The following is a 21564-nucleotide window of genomic DNA, read 5'->3' on the forward strand; positions in this document are numbered from 1 at the left end:
GATTATTGTGAAGCAATTGGAACTGGTCTACCAGGGTCAAAAATTGGATGGCGCCCTGCTGTGCTCACATTGCACTACTCAGTGAATGGACAAAAGTCTTGGGACACCTACACATACCACTTTATGAAAAGATAGAAAGATTGGGTTTGAGATCACTTTTTGGATGAACGGAAGGTAGGTAAATGCGTGTGACATAGTAAACAAGCAAGTAAAATGTACAAGTGACCTTTTGTGAGTGAGAAGTGTTTCCAGTTAAAATGTGAAAAACCTGCTCAGTGAGAGAAAAGGTTTTGGTTTTCATTCTAAGAACTTCCCGCTGCTTCGCCCCCCCCCCCCCCCCCTCACTCACTAACTCACCTCCCTCCATCTCCCCAGAGGAGTTGGAGGTGGAGTGAGCAGGCAAGGATGTGAAGAAGGGGTGAGATCTTTTCACCTTGAAAAGACATCTTGATCAATGTTTCATTGTCATCTCTGCACCGCCGCAGAACCGCTGCAGACCAAACCTGCTCGTGAGGCACTGCGGCTCAAACGACACATGCTTTCCGAGCCACACCTTCAGAATGAACATCAAGACATGTTTGGCTACTAGGTAGGTAGGTCAGTCAACCGAGATAAATAGGGAGATGGCTTGGTGGGTAGATCTCAGTAAAATGTATCAGTCAGTCGATTATATTGTAGGTAGCTACTAATATTGGACAAGTGGTTAAGTAGTTGGCTAACTAACAAGATGAAAGGTAGGAGATAGCTTGGTTTTAAATAAACAGCATTGTAATTGGACAGTGCGTCTCAACCCAGCAGGTCATCAGAAAACATCTTCACATGTGCAGAGCATGCACTAACGCAGCTGCATTCTAAAAAAAAAATGAGCGGGATTCAGGCATGAATAATTAACATCGTTGATCTTGTGAAGATTTCCCAGCAGGTCCGATCCGTCTTTTTGTTTCCCCAGTTCTGTCCGTTCAACGTCAGCAACAAACCAGATTCCACCAGGGCTAATTATGGTGATGGCCGGGAAACCGACCCGCACATGGCGGGATATTAAAACCGCAACGGTGGCGCATTATATAGGTGACGCTTCATTGATTTTTACGGCGCAATATATACACGGACCATTACTTAGCCGGTATTAGAGCACACTGCGCTCCCTTCAAAAGCATCTGTCTCTTTGCGCTCGGATAGATAGGTAGTTGTGGAGGTGGCTAGCTTGCAAGGTAGAGGTTGATAGGTAATTGGATAGACTGCTAGCTAGGTAGATGAACGCAGGTAAGACGATCGATGAGCAGAGAAGATTGATGGGTGGTAGGTAGGTCGGTCGATGTGTACAGCCGTTGACTAGATGGTAGGTTAGCTTGCTAGCTTGCCAGATGTGTGCTATTAGCGTGCACTGCTGTCTGCTCAAAAGCATCTGTCCATTTGCAGGAGTCCACTTTTCTCCCTCCACTTTATCCCTCCTCAAGAACTCGCAGCTATTTCCCCCCCTCCGGTAGGTTTACGGCTCAGCGGGCTCGCTAACGAGAGACAAAAGCGTCAGTCGGCCAAGCGACGGACGAGGGGAGCTAAGCCGAGCGTGCCGGCGCCCGAACGAGTCTGACTGGCGGGATTTAGGAGGCAATCTCGGTGGGACGCTACCCGGAGAGCGCGGGAATTGCGGAACATCGTCGGGGTCCACCTTGAACAAGGTGATCCCCGTACGTCTTGATTTGTTCGAGTGATCGGGGAATATATCAAAGGCGGTTTGTGTGAAAGGGCCAACACAGCTGCCATTATTGTCAGGCTGCTGATTCCACCTCGGATGCTGTAAAATTTGACTTCAAGCCCCTCTCTGTGTCCTTTCACATGAAATAGTGACACGGGAACAACGGTGGACCATGATGATATCACATTTCTTACCTTTATAAACACCAATAAAGGGCATTCAAACTTTATTCCGGTTGACAAATATAAACAATGACATCAGTGAAAGTGTGACGGGATTTCACTCATCTCAACAAGGTGAAGCGTGTCACTTTGTTGTTGGCTTGGTGCAGCCTCCCCAATCTTATCGAAGGGGACGGACAAAGTCTCGGAGGCTTTGATCCAATCTGCTGCTTAAAAGATTGGCATGTTCTTAGTTGGTTCTGCTTGCTGATCAAGTTCAGAGCAGCCTTGAAGGACGTGATCGATGCCTGGCCCGACGGATCACCCTGGACTTCCTCATCTCTCTTTCAGGACCACTGGTCGTCAGGCGAACCTGAGATGAAAACTCTCGGGGAGCTCATTCGACCAAGGAAGCTGGAGAGTCAAGGGTCGACTTCAATGCCCATTCAGTCTTCTTGACATCGGTGACACGGGAGGAAAAGACCGCGAAGTTGCAAAATTAACTACCGTATTTTTCGGAATAAAAGTGGCTCTGGGATATAGGTCGCATTAGCCATAAAATGCACAATAACGTGAAAAAAAACATATATAAGTCACTATGCTAACATAAACACAAACGAAGAGCTGAGAACGGGCCTGACGCAACATTTAGAGTTATTCAAAAAACTATTACATAAATAAGTTAAGTTATGTTAAAGTTAAGTTAAAGTCCCAATGATCGTCACGCACACATCTGGGTGTGGTGAAATTTGTCCTCTGCATTTAACCCATCCCCGTGTGATTTTGATCCATCCCCTGGGGGAGAGGGGAGCAGTGAGCAGCAGCGGTGCCGCGCTCGGGAATCATTTGGTGATCTAACCCCCCAATTCCAACCCTTAATGCTGAGTGCCAAGCAGGGAGGCAATGGGTCCCATTTTTATAGTCTTTGGTATGACCCGGCCGGTGTTTGAACCCATAACCTTCCAGTCTCAGGGCGGACACTCTACCACTAGGCCACTGAGCGTTTATAAAACCATCTGTGTCACTCCAATTCATTAAATTCCTCGATCGTACTTTATGTCAACAATGGGTGCGCGCCGCTGACGCCGTTTGCACTTCAAAATATTCCACAGGCCCATATAACGATATATAAATTATATATCAAATAACTATTATACAAGCAATAATATCAAACCATCTGTGTCACTCCAAATCATTAAATCCATCGATCAAATTCCTCGTCCTTTGTCAACAACGCCGCACGTGCGCCCTGACGTCAGCCTCGTCGTTATTCCACAGATCTAGTATATAACTATATTGTAGCGTTAACAAAGTAAAAGGAAAGACGTGGGTTTGGTAAACGGCTCTTTATTTAACAAAACAAGAGTTCAACGAGCCAACAACTACTGAACTGTAACGATAAAAACATATATAAGTTGCTACACGAAATAAAATATATCAAATAACTATAACATAAATAGTTAACCGCCACACGGCCCCAAGCACCAACGTCGACTTCCAGGCGTGTGGTGGCGTGGACTTCCATCCCCGGAGGTGGCACTTCCAGCCACAGAGGTGGAAGGGAGCTCCATAGAATAGGACCGGGCGTGCGTAAAAGCCATGTCCGAGCCCCATCCACCGTCCCCGGACAGCCACCCGGCCGAGCACCGACCCCCGACTTCCATCCACGGAGGTGAAAGAGAGCTCCGTAGAGTAGGACCGGGCATGCGTAAAAGCCATGTCCGAGCCCCATCCACCGTCCCCGGACAGCCACCCGGCCGAGCGCCGGCCCCCGACTTCCATCCACGGAGTTGAAAGAGAGCTCCGTAGAGTAGGACCGGGCGTGCGTAAAAGCCATAATAGTTTTTCAAACCTTCTGTGTCACTCCAAATCATTAAATCCTTCAAACTCTTTGTCCTCCGTGTCACTTACAAACAAAGGCGTTCGTCATCCCGTGATTGAATCTTTGTCCTTTGCTGCTGTCGTCACTTGAAATTCAAATTACAGTAATCCCTTGCTACATCGCGGTTCGTTTATCGCGGTTTCACTTTTTTATTTTATTTTGAAAATTTATGAAAAAATTCACATATAAGTCGCTCCTCAGTATAAGTCGCCCCCCCACCCAAACTATGAAAAAAACCGCAACTTAAAGTCCGAAAATTACGGTAATTGAATTTTACACCCGTGGAAATTTGTGGCTCTGCTTCATTCCAGTCAATACCTTTCACACAGAACTTCAAACAGCTTTTAGGGGCTACACAGCCACCACCAGACCTTTGCTGTTGGACTTGAAATGTTCCGCTGCGCTTTCAATTTGTCTTACAGAGTGCCGTTAATTGGCCGCTCACGAAAGCGCGCCGTCACCGTTCCGTGCATCAGCTAAATGAGGCGTTGATATTACCATCAAGTGTCTCTCTGCCAGAAAGCATCTGGCTGCGCTCGCTCGGTGCATTGACCCACACGTCAGCGGGCGGCCGCCGAAGAAGACGAAGGTGGTGCCCGAGGAGATTTTAATTGGACTTTATGCCTTCCACAATTGTGTTTACATGCCTTTTTCTTCTGGCTAAGCTTTGTTAGTGAGAAAGGGGTAATCTCTCCGTCTTGTTGAGAAGGTTCCGCCTGTTTAATGAATCGGATGTGAATTGAAAGTTCAGGTGTCACACGGCACTTGACTCCAGAGCCAATGTCAGCGCGCTAATAACGCTCGTCGCTCGCTTTGGATCCGAGCTCAAGAAGAAGCGCGGCGCTGGAACAAAAAAAGAGCTCGGCGCGAAGGATTTAGGGGCTTAGTAAAAAAGGGAGATGATCCGAGCGGCTCCAGTAAGAAGGGGTTGCCGCCCGTCTTAGCGCCGGTTTAAGTGAAGAGACGCCAAAGCCAGCGGATCGTTACGCGCCGGCCGCGTCGGTCTTAAGGTGGTGCTTAACGGCATGGACAGCAAGAGCCTGTCGCATTAAGATGAACAGACCTTTCCCTGAGGAACGCCATTCAGAATTGTCTGATAAAAGGTACCGATTAGGAGAGGGAGGTTCAAGTCAAGCCCCTGAGCTTTCATGAAACCCATTGTCGAGGTTTTTCCTTACACGCTGCCATTTTGTTTGCGGCTGCGGACGCATCACTCACCGGCGACCAGCGGCTGAGGCGAGATCAAAGCGAGTCTTTATTTTATTTTTTTATCACCCCGAGTCAAATTGCCAAACACGAGATGAAGGACCGCATCAAGGCGTCGTATTCGTATCACCAGCTGAATTCATGAGCAACTATCGTGACGGTAACCATCGGGGGGAGGGGGGTAAAAAGACCAAATGAGGGATTCGTTGTGCAAGAATGACGATTATCCTTGAGAGGGATGCCAGGAAAGGAGCGGGAAAACATCAAAAGGCGCAACGCTGAATAGGATTTGCAGCCGCAACGCAATATGACAGAAATGACATGCGGTGAGGAGTTAAATCCCGCCAACATGGGGAGGCCCATTTTCTCTTCTGCGTCAAGGCGAGGGGGGGTTAAGCATTTTGAGGATTCGGATGGACGATCGGAGGTGGATTGATTGGCTTCGTAGCGATCTTGTGGCCCCTTTAGAAATGGCACGCTGCACATGATTAGTGGTTTGAAGGAACGAGAACCTGACCTGATTCTAGATTCTTCCTGCGGAGGGGGGACGTGTTCAAGGTCTGATCGGAACACCTCACACTCGCCTCACTTATCAAGGAAGACCCGTTTTAATGTGGCCTGGCCTCAATACTACCAAAATAGATTTGTACCTCCTTTCAACGTCTCATTTCCTTCTGTCCTTTGTCTTACATTTAAAACAGACCGAGAAGTCTTTCTGCAATTTGAAACAGTTCCCATGTGTTTTCATTAAAACAAAAAGTCTTTCTTGAAAATACCCAAGAGATCAAGATTTAAATCTCACGTTTTAATACAATTAGTCCATTTGCATACCAATAGTTTGGTCTCTGTCTTTTATTTTTTTTAATCTGCCTCTTTCTGAAAATGTATCTTGGAGTGAGTCTACTATTCCAAAACAACAACAAAAATAGCCATACCTGCATTTGGATCGTAGGCTGGCTGACTTTCAAGCACACTGTTCCAAAAGGTAAAACTATTCATTCGCTCATAACACTCGCCAAGCTGCCGGATTTTGTCAATTGGTGGGAGTGGATCTGTCCATGCATATTCGCTTAGGCAAAACTCCACCGAGGCGTTTTCGACGATCTCCGACTACAAAAGACTTTATACAGCGTGGAGAAGATGATCCAGGCTCACACAACACAACGTTTATGACACCACTGCGGCTAATACTTTTTCAGACTTGTTGCTATGAGACGCCGGACGTTGGAAGTACAAGTTGAGCCTTGAAGCCTCACCAGTTACGTCCATTCACACGCAAAATGTTCCCACGCGCGTACTGTACTTAACTGCAACCTTTTCGGCATCTCACAATCAGCCGGCAGCCTTTTGGTGACAAAGTTAAATGCGGGGCTCTGCCAGTAAATGCCGTATCCTTTAGCAAGGGGTGCCTCAGTCTCTCGACGACATAATTGTCCTTGGATAAAAAAGCCGGTGGAAAATGACAGGGTTTTACCATAATAAGCAGCCGAGCAAAAAAAAAAAAACAGAAAAAAAATTTAATTCCCGTACCGCCGTTGTCACTGCTGCACTTTGATTCACTCACTCTCCCACACGTGTTTTTCTCCATATCGGGCCGTCATTTTGGACGCAATTGCCGATGTTCTTTTTGCTTTGCCCGAAGGAGATGGGCATGCACAGCACAAGGCATCAAGTGGATGCACAGAAAGAAGCATCTTTTTGTTTTGTTTACACTGAGTCATTATGTATAAAAAAAAAAGTAAAATACAAAGCTAACGTTTTACGTCACGATTCAGTGTTAGCTAATATGCTAGTAATTTATGAATAGACATACATACATGCATGTTCATTGTCATGTTTTTGAAAATTCCGCCAGCAAAGCCTGTTCGACTTTGTTACATAAAATGAGTTGTTTTTGTCACTAAGCACCAAAAAGTCTCAAGAAGCCACTCTAGTAAGTCAGCCATTTTGATTTGGAGCAGCAATTTGGGGGTAATTTTGTGCCCATTTTCAGCTGCCTTTGAACGCCACCTCGACATTTTGCTGCAGCTCTATTGATGGTGAGATTACGCGGACACGCGACAGGGATGATTGATGATTGCTAGCTCAGACCAGCTTTTCTTTTGGACCTTGTCGCTTTTATACATCACGATTGGTACACCTCACTTATGCTGAGCCCCTAACCTGCAGAGATAAATTGATCCCAAAGGTCCCAAAACAGTTTAACACGCTAGGCTCTCAGCTGCCCCCACCTTTGGACAGCTTTTTGTCACCAACAAATCAATGCGCTCTGACCGTCAATTGGGACATAACAGTTGTTGTTTTAAGGCCTGCATTTTACTCTCAGCATGCTTCGGTTCACAGCAGAGGATAATGAATCAAATTATGCCCAATAGGACATGTGCTGATTGATTTATGACTCATCTCACCATCAGTGACCAAAGATCTACGACCCCCCCTGCCACCACGTAAAAAAGATCAAACAGAAAAACAATGTAGCCCATAAATCCCTCCTTCCCAAAGCGGAGTAACATTAAAGAGAAACATGATGTAGTCTGCCCTAATCAGGCAGGTGTTTGTTGGTTGATTCAAGACGCCCTTACCAAAACAACTCCCCAAGATTACAGGACAGGCAGATTGTTGTATGACCCCCGCCCCCCAAAAAACATCCCAAAAACAAAGGCTATGACCCCAAAAAATGCATAGATAGATAAGCCATATACATTTGGATGTTTTGAATCATTTTCAATCATTACCATAGAGAAGAATGTGCTAATGGGTTTAGGACCCTTTCCAATACAATAGCCAAAGATCAAAGGACAAAATATTTTGTAATGTTATTTTCTTGTACTTTTGTTACAGCATCACTTTCTGACATAACGCACACGTACGTAAGCGTGAGATTCAGCTGCCAAGGTGCAGACCGACAAGCGCACGCACACACATGGGCAAACACACACACATTGTTGTGTATATATACTATATATATATATATAGCGTTTGTCATAAATCTTAATGACGCAAACACAGCACATCCACTAAGACACGCACACACCTACGTAAGCGCAACATACGGATGCAGAGGCGCCTGACAACATGCCTTGCACACACACACACACTGACATGATCAGTACAACATTGTGTTGTTGGGCATGGAAAGATTGTTGTGTCTTAATTATGCAAACACACATACACACCATTGGCAAGCACAGACTAATGTGTGGGTGGTGCGTTCCTACATGCACACACACTTGCATTAACCAACTGTGTGTACTTTCTTAATCGTGTTTGTTGCATGACACAAATACACAAACAGGTTGAATACAACATTGCATCGTTGTCCATGTGTCCTCATAATGCCAACAGGCGCGCGCGCACACACACACACACGCACACACGCACGCACACGCGCGCACACACACACTTTTACACTTTAATATCTTGATCTTTGTTTGACAATAGTGTGTAACCGCACAAACACACACACACATTCGCACTCGCCATGTCTCAATCTGCGTGCGCGCGCGTGCGTTTTCATGCACATGTTTTGTTGCCACCAAAGGCCGCACACGTGCACTTCTCCACGAACGCACACGCCTACACGCAGTGTCCGCTGCAAAGGTGCGCGCACGCGCTTCTTCACTGTCTCGCTCAACTTGCATCAGGTGCGCGTGCGAGCCCGTCTACCAAATCTACAACTTAACGCTGCACCTCAATTGGGTCCGCGCGCAACTTTTAACGTGATAATTTCTCCACGAGTTTTTTCCCCCCTCTCATTTTAGCCAACTTACCGAGCAGGGCGAGGAGGAGCTGCAGGGGTCCGAGAAAGAGGGGGAGGAGGAGGAGGTCCATGATGGTATGCGTGGAACGATGTGAAGCTAAAAGGCGGCGGAGGAGGTAAATCCACGTAAGTGCAACAGCAGCAGCGGCGGCGGGAGGAGGAGGACAGCAGCCGTGGAGGGGAGCATCGTGGGGATTTCAACTAACTTTGGACAAGAGGGCAAAAACGCACCAAAAGGCACAAAAACCAACAAAAAGCTCGCGAATGCGCTTGGCCTTAAAAGGTTTCCTTCAGCATCCCTGCAAATTCCTCAACTGAATTCCTTTGCTTTGCTTTCCCCGCCACCTGCGTGCGCTGCTCCGCGTGGAAACTGCGGATGATTCACTGGCGCGCGCGCGTGCCTCTGCGCGCTCCCGCCGCTCCTCCTCGACGCGTTCGCTCTTTTTTTTCTTTTTTTTTGGGGGGGGGGTGCTCGCCTGGACGGGATGCTCTGGCCCGGTCAGTTCGCAGAATGCAATCTGAGTGGAATCGATAGTCTATTTCGGGTTGATGGCGTCATAAAAGGAGCCGAGTCGGCGTGAAGTATGGGTGGGCAAGGCAAGGAGATTTTTCAGAAAACTTTATTGACAAAGGAAAAGCAACAACAAATAATTGGACAGGGGCGCCTATGATTGACATTTTTCCCATCACTAGAACACAGCCCACAAACACGATTTGACTAGATAGTTTGATTTACACAATGAGTCATTTTCAAAGAACAGATAGGGTTTCAAATTAAGGTTCTAAGACAGGGAGAGAAGTATAAAACCAAGGTTAGGGTTCTAAGCAAGGCTTGGGATTCAAGACATATTAGCTGAAATCACGGTTTTGATGGTTAGGCTTTCAAATGACAGTTTCGAGTCTGAGTCAAGATTTAAAATTTAAGTCCAGATAAAAGTTTTGCCCTGCACGAACCCCGCAGGCCTTCTGCCTCTCATTCCGCACCTCACAGAGGCAGTTTCAAGCCGAACGGTTAGCCAGACCAAGACATGGGGGTGGGGGGGGGATGTCACAGCATCGAGCGGAAAACAAGTTAGTGCTGAGATGATGGACCCTGACATTGTCCAATGACATTTGCCAGCTGACAGGACGCATCATCCTCCGTCGGAATTGCGCTTCGATCTTGATCCTTTCAAACGTAAGATTTCAACTTGAAGTTAGGGTTCCAAAACCTTGCCTTGAGGTTTCAAATGAGGGCTTCCAGCTTGGATTAGACTTGCAGAGTCTCGTCAAAGTCTTCCTGGCATGCAGCACCAGAGCCAATTTGGGTTGAGAAAATTTATGTGTTTATTTATAGCGCATCTGTGTGTCAATTCCTCAAATATGAACTTTGGTCCTCTGGTAGTGGTCCTTCGTCACATTCCAAAAGGTTGCTTAGAGCAGTGGTCCCCAACCTTTTTTGCACCACGGACCGGTTACGTGTCAGAAATATTTTCACGGACCGGCCTTTATATAAATAAATATATTTATATATTTATTATTTCAATATTTATATATATAAATAGGATGAAATAAAATGATACGACTGGCATAAAAACAAATATAAACCGCATAAAAATAAAACGTTGAATTAGTGGGAGCACCGAGCTCTTTTCTCAGAAATGAGCCGTTCCCATCTAGGCGTAATCGGAGACAATGACACCCGAAGTGGTTAAGGTTTGTCTTTAAATGCAGGATGCTTGGTCTCCATGTGCCGAAGCAGGTTTGAAGGCTTCATTGCCTCGTTAGCTAGCCTTTCGCCACATATGCGGAGTGCACTTGGCGCGTCAGAGTCACCTGTGGCGATAAATCCATATTTTAAGTAGGACTCCAGAAATGTTCTTTTAAATGCAGCTTTCCTTTTCTTAGAAGTCGTAGCCTCTTCTTCTTCAGTGTCCTCATTGGACGTTTTTCCCTTTCCGAAGAAGCTTTCCAAACTTCTCTGTTTCTTGCTCATTTTTGCTTGCCTCGCGGGCTTGACTGTGGTGACATGTCACGTGACCGAGACGAGCGCCCTGTGTCAAGAGTCCTTATTTTTCAGATGCACCGACAGATGTAATTGGGAGAGATTCGCCAAATTTTTTATATTTTTCAAAATAAATTCTTACTCATTTTTGCTAGCTTTGCGGGCTCGACTGGGGAAACATGTCACGTGACCGGGACGAGCGTCTTAACCTGAATGAATTGATCGTCAATGAAAAAAAAAAAAAAAATATATATATATTTTTTTTTTTTTCCTGTGCGGCTTGGCGGCCCGGTACCAAGTGACCCACGGACCGGTACCAGTCCGCGGCCCGGTGGTTGGGGACCACTGGCTTAGAGGACATGCAGGACAGCGGCCTAATAAAAGGAATAATCAGCTGGTTGACGGGCATCGGGAAAACATGGGCTCCAAACACCGCCATCCCTCCTTCCTCCAACAGGCTCATTAGCACAGCACCGCCGCCGCCTCTGTGCTACGACACATTTATAATTCAGCATCTTTGTGGCCTATTTACTGTGCCGGAACAGCAGACTTTAGCCAAACTGGCGTCTTTACATGTTAACTTAGTGCTGGCTTCAAGGAGAATTTGATATCCGGCCAGGCTTTACTCTCATTCAAGCTTTCCTGGGTCAGGACCTTGCTACATTTTTCACTGCGTTTACTTGCAGGCTGCCTGTCGCTGGGACGAGTTTGCCTTTGAAAAGACCCTGGGGAATTTTCAAACTGACCATAAAATGGCAGCTTCAAACCAAAATTGACGAGCTTCCTTTGTTTTTCAAGCGTGACATTTTGAGACTTATCGGGCAGTTTTCCAAAAATGAGGTGCCGGTATAGTTCCAAGTTTTGGTTTTTAAAGCACCCTTGGAAAATGATCATAAAGCAGTTAATTCATTCCAAAATGGCCGACTTCCTGTGTCTTTTCAGGCATGGCTTTCTTGGATTCTACAAGTTTCATATTTCTAAGTCAAACTGGCTTTAGGGGTTGAATTTGTCAAAAATGAAAGAGCCGATTTGAAGGACCCCCAAAAAAAATGGCTGACTTCCTGTGTCTTTTTTGTCATTCATGACCTACTAAATGTCATCGAAGCGGCCTCAATGGACTTTTTTGATTTTTTTTTTAATATGGAGGGTTCTTAACACCGAGTTGACTCAACTTTTGTAGTAAAACACTTTTTTGGTTTCATGTAAAACACGTATATCACTTCCACACACTGCGATTAACTGCTGTGTGTGTGACTCAACATGTGTACTTTGTGTCTGTGTATTTTGTGTGTGAGAGTGTATGTGTGTGTCTGTGCATGCACGCCTGGGTAAATAACAAGCGAGGAGATTAGCGCTGAGACGGCTGCGCTGCCGCTGTTTGTCGCACACACACTTCAGTGGCAAATTCGCCTGCTAAGCGGCTGATTTGAAAACGAGCAGATTTGCTCAACAAATGAATCCCAAAATTGAATTTTGAGGCAGGTGGGCGGGCGGGCAATTTAAGACACCAACGCTGAGCTGCCGGATAGAAGCTTGGCCGAGCACGTGGGAGCAGATTACCGGCATTGTGTCGAGTCCAAATGAAAAGTCGCCAGTGAAGCAGGTGTGCCAACGAGAACGCAGTGGCAATAATACAAATCAATTCAATCCTTGGTGTCCCTTTTTTACGGCTATTCCTCAAAATCATCATCATTGACTAGAATTAAGCCAAAAAATTGATCCCTCAACCCAAAATGGCCGCCTCAAATGAGTCGGTTAATCAGCCAAATAAGAACTGCTTCATCACAAAACGGCTGACTTTTTTGTGTATCCTGTGACATGGCCGCCCAATTTTGCTTCGATCGGTGTCAGGAGTTCATCTCTTTTTGTTAATATTTCAGAAGCACATCTTCACAATGATCATTTATCTTGATGCTATGCCCGCGCTAGTTGCATAGCTATCAATTTTACATCACCCATAGAAAAACTGCTGTTGACTGATTTGGGGGGCAAATTCCTTCAAAGTAAGATCAATTGTCAGAGACCAAGACTTGGAACGCACCCTGCGAGTTTTCAGTGGCATCCCGGAGCCGTCATTTTTCATTTTCCCCCGTCTGCGCTGGAGCAGAAAGGCGTCCCTGAAGGATGTGACGCTGGCATAATTATTTCTCCTCACTGATTAGAAAAGCGTCCAAGTGACAGTTAATTGAATCAACCTTCGTTCTGTCGCATGAAGAACAGCTGCAACACAAAGATGCTCGCAAACATAAGTTTGACGGAAGTTTTTTGGTGGCGCCACCTCCCCTCACAAAAAAAAGTTATTTGCTGAGTAAAGAAGACAGTTAAAAAAGAAAAACTTCTAAAGAAAAACAAAAGACCAGCCAGAGGACGACCAGATTGGTAAATAAAAGGATTAGCCTGTTTTGAGGGGGCGGTCCTGTTTGGCCTAAGCGAACAACTGTTCATCTCGGACGGCGAGCAGACAAATTGGGTCGTCGCAATTCATCAAAAGAGTCTGAAATTTTGGAAGGGCTTTGTTTGAACATACTGCAACAGACTCCAAGTTAGGAGGGAGCCCTGGTTCTTGTTGTGTTTCCTGAAACTTAGTTGATGACAATTCTTTTCTTGCAAAGATTTCCCTTCTAAATGAGACCTTTGATGTTCTGCAAGATGGATGCAAGAAAAAAAGTGGAGGCTCATTGCGTGACGTCACGAGCGTTAGCTTCTTGACGTGGTTATGGTGTCTTCTGAAATCATTTTGACGGCTAGGAAAATTACAATCTGCGCCATTTGAACTTCACACAACCTTTTCAAGCCCTTGCATCAAAAAAAACCAAAAAAACATCCTGATGGGGTCTTTCCCCCCTCATATTTGGTTCGTGACAGCTTCATCTACATAACAGCGATGCCGTTGGGGGCTGAATTAAAGATTAAAAAAAAGTTCTATAAAGGGCACAAGCGAGTCAGAATAGTTGCTTCAAACCATGATGGCAGACTTCCAGTGGTTTTTCAGGCATGGCCTCCAGAGAAGTTTTGCAGCTCTACTTATGTGATAAACCGTCAACTAAGGTTCATGGAAGTCAAACTTATCACTGAATTAATGAACCAAAATGGCGAGTTTTCTGTCTTTTGTCGATGTTACTCATGATAGAACCGCCGCCCAAATTTCACAGTGCACTGTCAAACTTGCTTTGGGGATGTGAATTTTTAAATGAATTCCTCTGAGAATTTGTCATGTCAGCGTGGCTTGTAGGGACTTTTTTTGTGGGTCTATTTGTGCTCAACATGTCTACCAAATTTCACAATGTCAAGTCAAACTGACTGAATTTTTAAATAGAAAATCCCTGGGGTGCAACGTGCATTTATTTCACAGGAAGGAAGACACCCTCCAAGCAAATGTCAGGTGTTCCTCTTTGCCGTGATTATCAAGCCACGGAGCGTCTCCTCGACACCCCCGTGACCTCTGCCTATGATCGGCGGCCATGTTTAATGCCGCTTTGCTTGCGTGGTTTTATTAGCTGGCTGTTATTGGCTCCAAAAATAGACGTTTGGCCGTGATGGATGGCAAAGGGTTGGCTTTATTGCACGTAATGGAGCTCGGTTTATTGTCAGTGGTGTGACGTGGCCAAATGGCGCTATCAGCACAACTCTAACGGTTGCCGTCATCTTCCTGTTGAAGGCAGAAAATACTGCTTGACTTAGCAAAGGTGAAATTCGGTCACCATATCTGTTGTAAGAAGAACTACTAGTCTGACATTTGGGTTTGAAGTGGCTATTTTCGGCTCGGTTGTGTCCTGGAGGAGCACAATAAGAATCAGCCCTGGAAGCCTCTTTTATTGCGCCGCCTAAAATTTGGTGGGTGTGTCTGTCATAGGAAAGAATGACAAAAAAATTCATGCCTGAAAGAAAACAGAGTCCTCCATTTTGCTTTGAAGGGACCATTTTGTCTCAGCAGCACCCTTGAGCCAGTTTTGCGTACCAATGAAAAATTTGCCAGAAACGTCTGTCATGACTAAGGCCACAAAAAAGTCTCAAGAAGCTATGCCGGAAAAGACAAAGGAAGTCTAACATTTTATTCTGAAATGGCCATTTTGGCGTGATATCACTCTTTTTTTTAAATCCTATCCAATTTTACTGAGTAACATGAAATTTGCCAAGTACGTCAATAATGGCTTGACACAAAAAAAACATGGTCGAAAAGGCGGAGTAAGTCTGCCATTTTGGTGTCTAGTGAGAACGCGTGCAATGCATGCGGGTTTGTGTTCGGCTCCTTTTGACAATATTACACACTAATATGCACTTGTGATGATTTGTTCTCGATATAAAGTGAGCGCCTGTCGTACGAGAGGAGCAACGATCCAAATGTTCCTGAAAAGCAGACAAGACGAGTTTCCTCCCGGACATTTTGAAGCAGAAGCCGTAAAGAAAGTGCACGCTCTCCACCCAGAGGACAGCTCCCTCACTCCCGACGTCATTCCGACCGCCATCCATCAGCTCAAGGTTCCCGAGCACTCTCCTCTTTTTCTTTCTCCGCCGCCACCCCCCCGCAAGTGTGCCGAATTTATCATTCTTAGATAAAGCCCGAGCTGGCCGGCTTTCGTTCCGGGCCTGGGAATTTACGGCGACAAAGGCCCCCGCCCGCCACCACGACGCTGACGCCGACAGCGACAACGGCGCAATCTATCGTGCCGCCGCCATCTATTTCTAGCCCGCCAACATCGTTCACGCCCGTGACAAATGACCCCCCCAACCCAACCACACACACGCACACACACACCAATGTGTTGTCACCAGAGAGATGTCCGACGCATCTCTAACTGTTCCTCTGCGGACCTTCACTGTCAACAAGACTCCAAATGATTTGGAATCGTGCTCCAGCAGGACGGCGATTGATTTTGAATTACCAGGCTGAATTTTGGTCACAATTCTAAAATACCCATGCAAAAAAAATCTGTTTTGTTTTTCATACTTTCAAGTACTCTTATTGATGTTTTATTATTTTCAAGCGACATGTCAGTCAGAATTGCCCTCATCTAGTGTCTGATGTCGAATTTTATTTATATTCCCGATTGCTGCACTCAAGAAATTTAGATTAGTAAATTATTACCAAGCAAATGCTTTGAACAATTTTGATTTTAGAAGGAAACGTTTTAGGACAAGAAATTTGTGAATTTTTCAAACAAAAAACTCAAGTTGTAAATGGACACAAAAAAGTTAAGTATAATGAATTAAAAATTTAAATTAAAAAATAATTCAAAGAATAGAAGGCAAACAAGAAAAACGGCTTGAGAGAAAAATATAACAAATTTAGTGTTATTACAATTTACAAGAATAAAATGATAACTTTCAGAGAAATCCATCCATCCATCCATCCATCCATCCATCCATCTTCTTCCGCTTATCTGGGGTCGGGTCATGGGGGCAGCAGCTTTAGGAGGGACTCCCAAACTTCCCTTTCCCCAGCCACTTCATCCAGCTCATCGCGGGGATCCCAAGGCATTCCCAGGCCAGCTGAGAGACATAGTCTCTCCAGCGCGTCCTTGGTCGTCCCCGGAGTCTCCTACCGGTGGGACATGCCCGGAACACCTCCCCAGGGAGGCGTCCAGGAGGCATCCTGATGAGATACCCGAGCCACCTCATCTGGCTCCTCTCAACGTGGAGGAGTAGCGGCTCTACTCCGAGTCTCTCCCGGATGACCGAGCTTCTCCCCTTATCTCTAAGGGAGAGCCCGGACACCCTGCGGAGAAAACTCATTTCGGCCCCTTGTATCCTGGATCTCGTTCTTTCGGTCACGACCCATAGCTCGTGACCATAGGTGAGGGTAGGAGCATAGATCGACCGGTAACTTGAAAGCTTTGCCTTTTGGCTCAGCTCTCTCTTTACCACGACGGACCAGTACAGAGTCCACATTACTGCCTACGCTGCACCGATCCGCCTGTTGATCTCGCGTTCCATCCTGCCCTCACTCGTGAACAGGACCCCAAGATACTTGAACTCCTCCACTTGGGGCAGGATCTTATCTCCGATCCGGAGAGGGCATTCCACCCTTTTCCGACCGAGGACCATGGACTCGGATTTGGAGGTGCTGACCCTCATACTGACCGCTTCACACTCGGCTGCGAACCGCTCCAGTGAGAGCTGGAGATCACGGCTTGAAGAAGCCAACAGCACCACGTCGTCTGCAAAAAGCAGAGACGCGATGCTGAGGTCCCCAAACCGGACACCCTCAACGCCTAGAAATTCTGTCCATAAAAATTATGAACAGAATCGGTGACAAAGGGCAGCCTTGGCTGGGAACGAATCCGACTTACTGCCGGAAATGGAAACACATGGACACCCTTGTGCTTGAACATGGTGTTCATTATAGAAAATCCGTGTCGAGCACAGAAGTCCAATAATAGAACACCGCTCGGGTTCAGATAGGGAGGCCGTTCCTCCCAATCACGCCCTTCCAGGTGTCACTGTCATTGCCCACGTGAGCATTGAAGTCACCTAGTAGAACGATGGAGTCCCCAGAAGGAGCGCTCTCCAGCACTTCCTCCAGGGACTCCAAGAAGGGTGGGTACTCTGAGCTGCTGTTTGGTGCATAGACACAAACAACAGTCAGGACCCGTCCCCCCACCCGAAGGCGGAGGGAGGCTACCCTCTCGTTCACCGGGGTGAACCCCAATGTGCAGGCGCCCAGCCGGGGGGCAATAAGTATGCCCACACCTGCTCGATGCCTCTCACTGTGGGCAACTCCAGAGTGGAAGAGAGTCCAGCCCCTCTTGAGAGGGCTTGTACCAGAGCCCAAACTATGTGTGGAGGCAAGTCTATGTCTAGTCGGACCTTTTCTGCCTCACACAACAGCTCCGTCTCCTTTCCAGCCAGAGAGGTGACATTCCATGTCCCAAGAGCCAGCCTCTGCAGCCGGGGATCGGACCGCCAAGGTCCCCGCCTTTGGTCGCCGCCCAGCTCACTTTGCACCCGACCCCTTGTGCCCCTCCTACAGGTGGTGAGCCCATGGGAAGGGGGACCCACGTTTTCTGTTCGGGCTATGCCCGGCTGGGCCCCATGGGCGAAGGCCCGGCCACCAGGCGCTCGCCTTCGAGCCCTACCTCCAGGCCTGGCTCCAGAGGGGGGCCCCGGTGACCCGCGTCCGGGCGAGGGAAAACGAAGTCCATTTGTGTTTTTCATCATAAGGGGCTTGGGTGAGCCGTGCTTTGTCTGGCCCCTCACCTAGGACTCTTTTGCCATGGGTGACCCTACCAGGGTCATGAAGCCCCAGACAACATGGCTCCTAGGATCATAGGGGCACGCAAACCCCTCCACCACGATAAGGTGACGACTCACGGAGGGGACTTTCTGAGAAATGTATATGTAAAATGTAATTTTACGCCAAAGTTTTAATTTCCGTAATAAAGAATGCTCAGAAAAAAAAGTTATTAGCAAGCATTTTAAATTTACGAGAACCCACAAAATCTTTTGGGATTTGCAGGCTCCTAAAGGTCTCCAAAGCCTAAGAAAGGAAGCTGCCATTTATCTCCCTTAGAAATGGGCTCGAGGCCCGGCAGGCGGGCACAATGACGGAGGGATGACGGAGGAAGAGGACAGGCAGCCGGAGGTCAACGACTAACAGCCAAAGCGGAGACGGCTTTGCCTCAGGTTGCGCGCTAATGAGCACAAAATGTTGACCCTCCACCTCAAAAGTCACGAATCTAATTGGAAGAAATGAACGCCTCGTTAGTGCCCTAAAAGCTTGTGATTGGAACATAAAACGCAAAACTCGCCCGCCGTTTCCCGGAAGACCAGCCGGGAAGCAGCGCAAAGGCTGCCTTTGATTTGCAAAAAAGAACCAAAGCAGAAAATCAAAGGCGATTATGCCACAAAATTAAATAACATCCTCACGTCTAAAAGAGTCGAGTACTCATCAAATCGTTTGATAAATGGAATGCGACACAAGTCAAGCAAATTTGGATTTCAAAGTGGAACGATTCAGTGGGATTCCGACTTGATTCGACAATCCTTTGATAAATAGAATGCGACACAATTCAAGCAAATTTTGATTACAAAGTGGAATGATTCAGTGCGATTCCGATTTGATTCGACATGTTTTTTGGAATGATTCAACTGTCGCGCCGCAATGTAACGACGTGCATTTGTCACAGCGTCAATTGCGAGGCAGCTCGGGATCTTTATGATCCAGATGCTCTTGAACTCCTCTCCTTCAATACGACATCTAATAGAGCCGCCGAGCTATTACCTGTGCCGTCGCGCTATCGATCCTCTGCGGTGCTATAAAACACAATCGTGGGGGAAAAAAAGACTCGCATACACAAAAGGCTTTGCACATTTTTCTCCTCTTTCGGCTTTTTAAGAAAACTTAATCGGGGTCATAAAACAAGCGGACAGGAGTCAGAGACAAAAAGCATCTCGACTCGTGGAAATCATGGAGGTGACCTTCAGAAAATCGGCTCTATGTGGACTGGTGTTGATATCTATCAAGTGCAGGCGGAATCTTTTTTGGGTGATTCGGGGTTTTGTAGTTGGTTCTCAGTGCGCTTCTGGTGGAGCTGAGTGGCTCACGTTGTTGTATGAATTATGAAGCAGTCTTATTGTCTTTGAACAGGCTCCCGTCCCTGGAGGGATTGACGACGCTGCGCCAGGAATGGAAGGAAATGGCACCGTTGCAAATGACACCATGTAAACTTTGTCGTGGAAATGTGATTAAAGGGGAGCGGAATTCCTGGCGGGATCTGACGGGAAGAAGTAACAATTCCAGAAGGGCGCCAAGCATGGAGGAACAGAGGCAACCAATCATGCTAGCATCAGTCCAAATAAAAGTTTTTGCTGCCCACTACGAGAGTCCCGTCAAGCCAACTCAAACAGGAAATAGCAACCAGCCACAATAAAACCGCTACAAAAGAGAGCTACAATGCCAAAATGACGAGTAGCAAACTCTTCAATTGCTGTTTGTGCGTAGCGGCGCCATTAGCGCGCTGCCATTGTCGTCATGACACGCTGACTTGCGCTCTCCCTCACTTTGATTGGTCGCAGCTTGTTTGTCAGCAGTCGCTTTGAGATCTGACAGCTCGCCGTACGATGAGGTGCTCTAAAAATAGCTGGGATTGGGCCAATGAAGCTGACGCGCCACTGATGGCAATTACTCAGAGAAGCTAGCCACGCAACTTGGCCACTGCACTGCTACACATACTTAACAATACAACTCGACTCCACGGCGCTACTTTGTTAATACATTACCGTTTTTTTCCATGTATAATGCGCAAAATTTAGCTAATTTATTGTCCTAAAATCTGGGGTGCGCATTATACATGGGTACAATTTTTTTTTTTTTTTTGAAGAAGAAAATCTCCCTCGAAATAAAACTTGAAATCACCTTTCTTCTTGTTTGTTGTCAATCGCGCATCGCATTCAGCCATCCTGCCCAACACACTTTGTCAGTGAAATTAATAATTGACGACACATCGTTTGATGCGATGGTGCAATCCTTGATGGTGTGTTATTGTCAAATATTGTTTGTTTTTTAATCTCCATCGCAAACCGGATATCATACGGAGGCCGCCATTACAGATGCGCAGAACGGATGCGCAAGACACGTCAGCTATATAAAGAGCGAGAGTTCAGTTCTCTACCTAAATGCGTATTACAGGTAATATTTTATTTCACAACACTTTGCCTTGTTCCTTTCTTCTCTGCTGTTCACTTCAAACACGCTCCATACGAACACAATGCTCTCGTATCAGACGCTTGCTCGATCACCTGCTCGTTTGCAGTCACAATGTACCCTACACAAATCCGAAACATTTCTTCGCTATCGAGTTTGCTAGCGCATGCGCAGTGATACTGACCGGCAGAATAACATCCGGTTGTTCCCAAAGATGATCTTTTTTCTGAATTTGGGTGCGTATTATACATGGGTACAGCCTTTTTTCCAGCATCGACATGCCATTTTAGGGTGCGTATTATACATGGGGGCGCATTATACATGGAAAAAAACGGTACTCCACTAGTGCACTACATGAGGACAATTAAGGACAATTGTAATCTTATTTGGATTTATTAGTCTTCCCTAAACTCTTGATTGACGCCCAAGTTATTTAAATCGCATTAAAAAACATAAAGTAGGCCAAAACCGAAGCCAGATGACGGGACATTACGGAATAACATCACGTGTGTCGGCGGCGGTCATGTAGCGGAGCGTTCACCGTATCCTTCAACAGTTATTGATTATTATAGAGGGACATTAATGCACGGCTCGGTAACGACATGATACGACAGACGAGACCCAATGCCTTGACTGGTGAGTCGCTCCACTACAGCAGCTAGCCGCAGCCTGCACGTGTGCGTGTGTATATGTGTGTGTGCCGTCACTGCAGGGGGCCTGAGCGTCATCTAATTAGGTTCCAGTCGATAGATCGTGAAAGACTCTGCTGGGTTCTTCCCTTGATGGAAGGAAGGAAGGAAGGAAGGAAGGAAGGAAGGAAGGAAGGAAGGAAGGAAGGAAGGAAGGAAGGAAGGAAGGAAGGAAGGAAGGAAGGGAGGGAGGGAGGGAGGGAGGGAGGGAGGGAGGGAGAAAGGAAGGAGCATGTCGGATGAGGAAAGCGCTGCGTCTAGCGTCTTCTCTTCTCGCCTGCAGGCGTCTAATTGCCTCCAGCAAACTGACACAAAGAGGCAAAAGGACGAGAAGGTTAGCGAGGAAGGAGGAATAATTTTTGGAGCGGTAGATCCTCACAGGAGGCCCGTCTGTCCCTGAGCAAAACAAATGGACTCCTTCCGGAACCGGATGCGTTTGCAAGGTTTTGTCCCGAAGGTCTGTGGGCCGACACGTTTGTCGGAGCAAACAACAACACCTGCAATTTCCTCAGGGGGGCGCCACCAATGGCGTTGTACGTTACT

At 46.7% G+C, this 21564-nt stretch overlaps 1 protein-coding gene and 1 long non-coding RNA gene across 2 annotated transcripts in view; one reads left to right on the forward strand and one right to left on the reverse strand.

Annotated features, from left to right (window-relative positions):
• gfra4a (GDNF family receptor alpha 4a) overlaps positions 1–8791 on the reverse strand; it is a 41025-nt gene extending 32234 nt beyond the window's left edge. The window contains exon 1 of the mRNA XM_037241593.1: positions 8716–8791. Within this exon, the coding sequence (XP_037097488.1) occupies positions 8716–8776 (61 nt within the window). The 5' untranslated portion in view covers positions 8777–8791. The remainder of the gene's footprint in view (positions 1–8715) is intronic.
• On the forward strand, positions 8743–19408 carry LOC119116300. Its single transcript, XR_005096259.1, has 3 exons — positions 8743–8831; positions 14996–15168; positions 19277–19408. It is a non-coding gene; the product is annotated as an uncharacterized LOC119116300 (long non-coding RNA).
• The last annotated feature ends 2156 nt before the right edge of the window (positions 19409–21564 follow it).

The sequence above is a fragment of the Syngnathus acus genome, chromosome 22 (genome assembly GCF_901709675.1).
Source record: "Syngnathus acus chromosome 22, fSynAcu1.2, whole genome shotgun sequence".
Taxonomy (NCBI): Eukaryota; Metazoa; Chordata; class Actinopteri; order Syngnathiformes; family Syngnathidae; genus Syngnathus; species Syngnathus acus.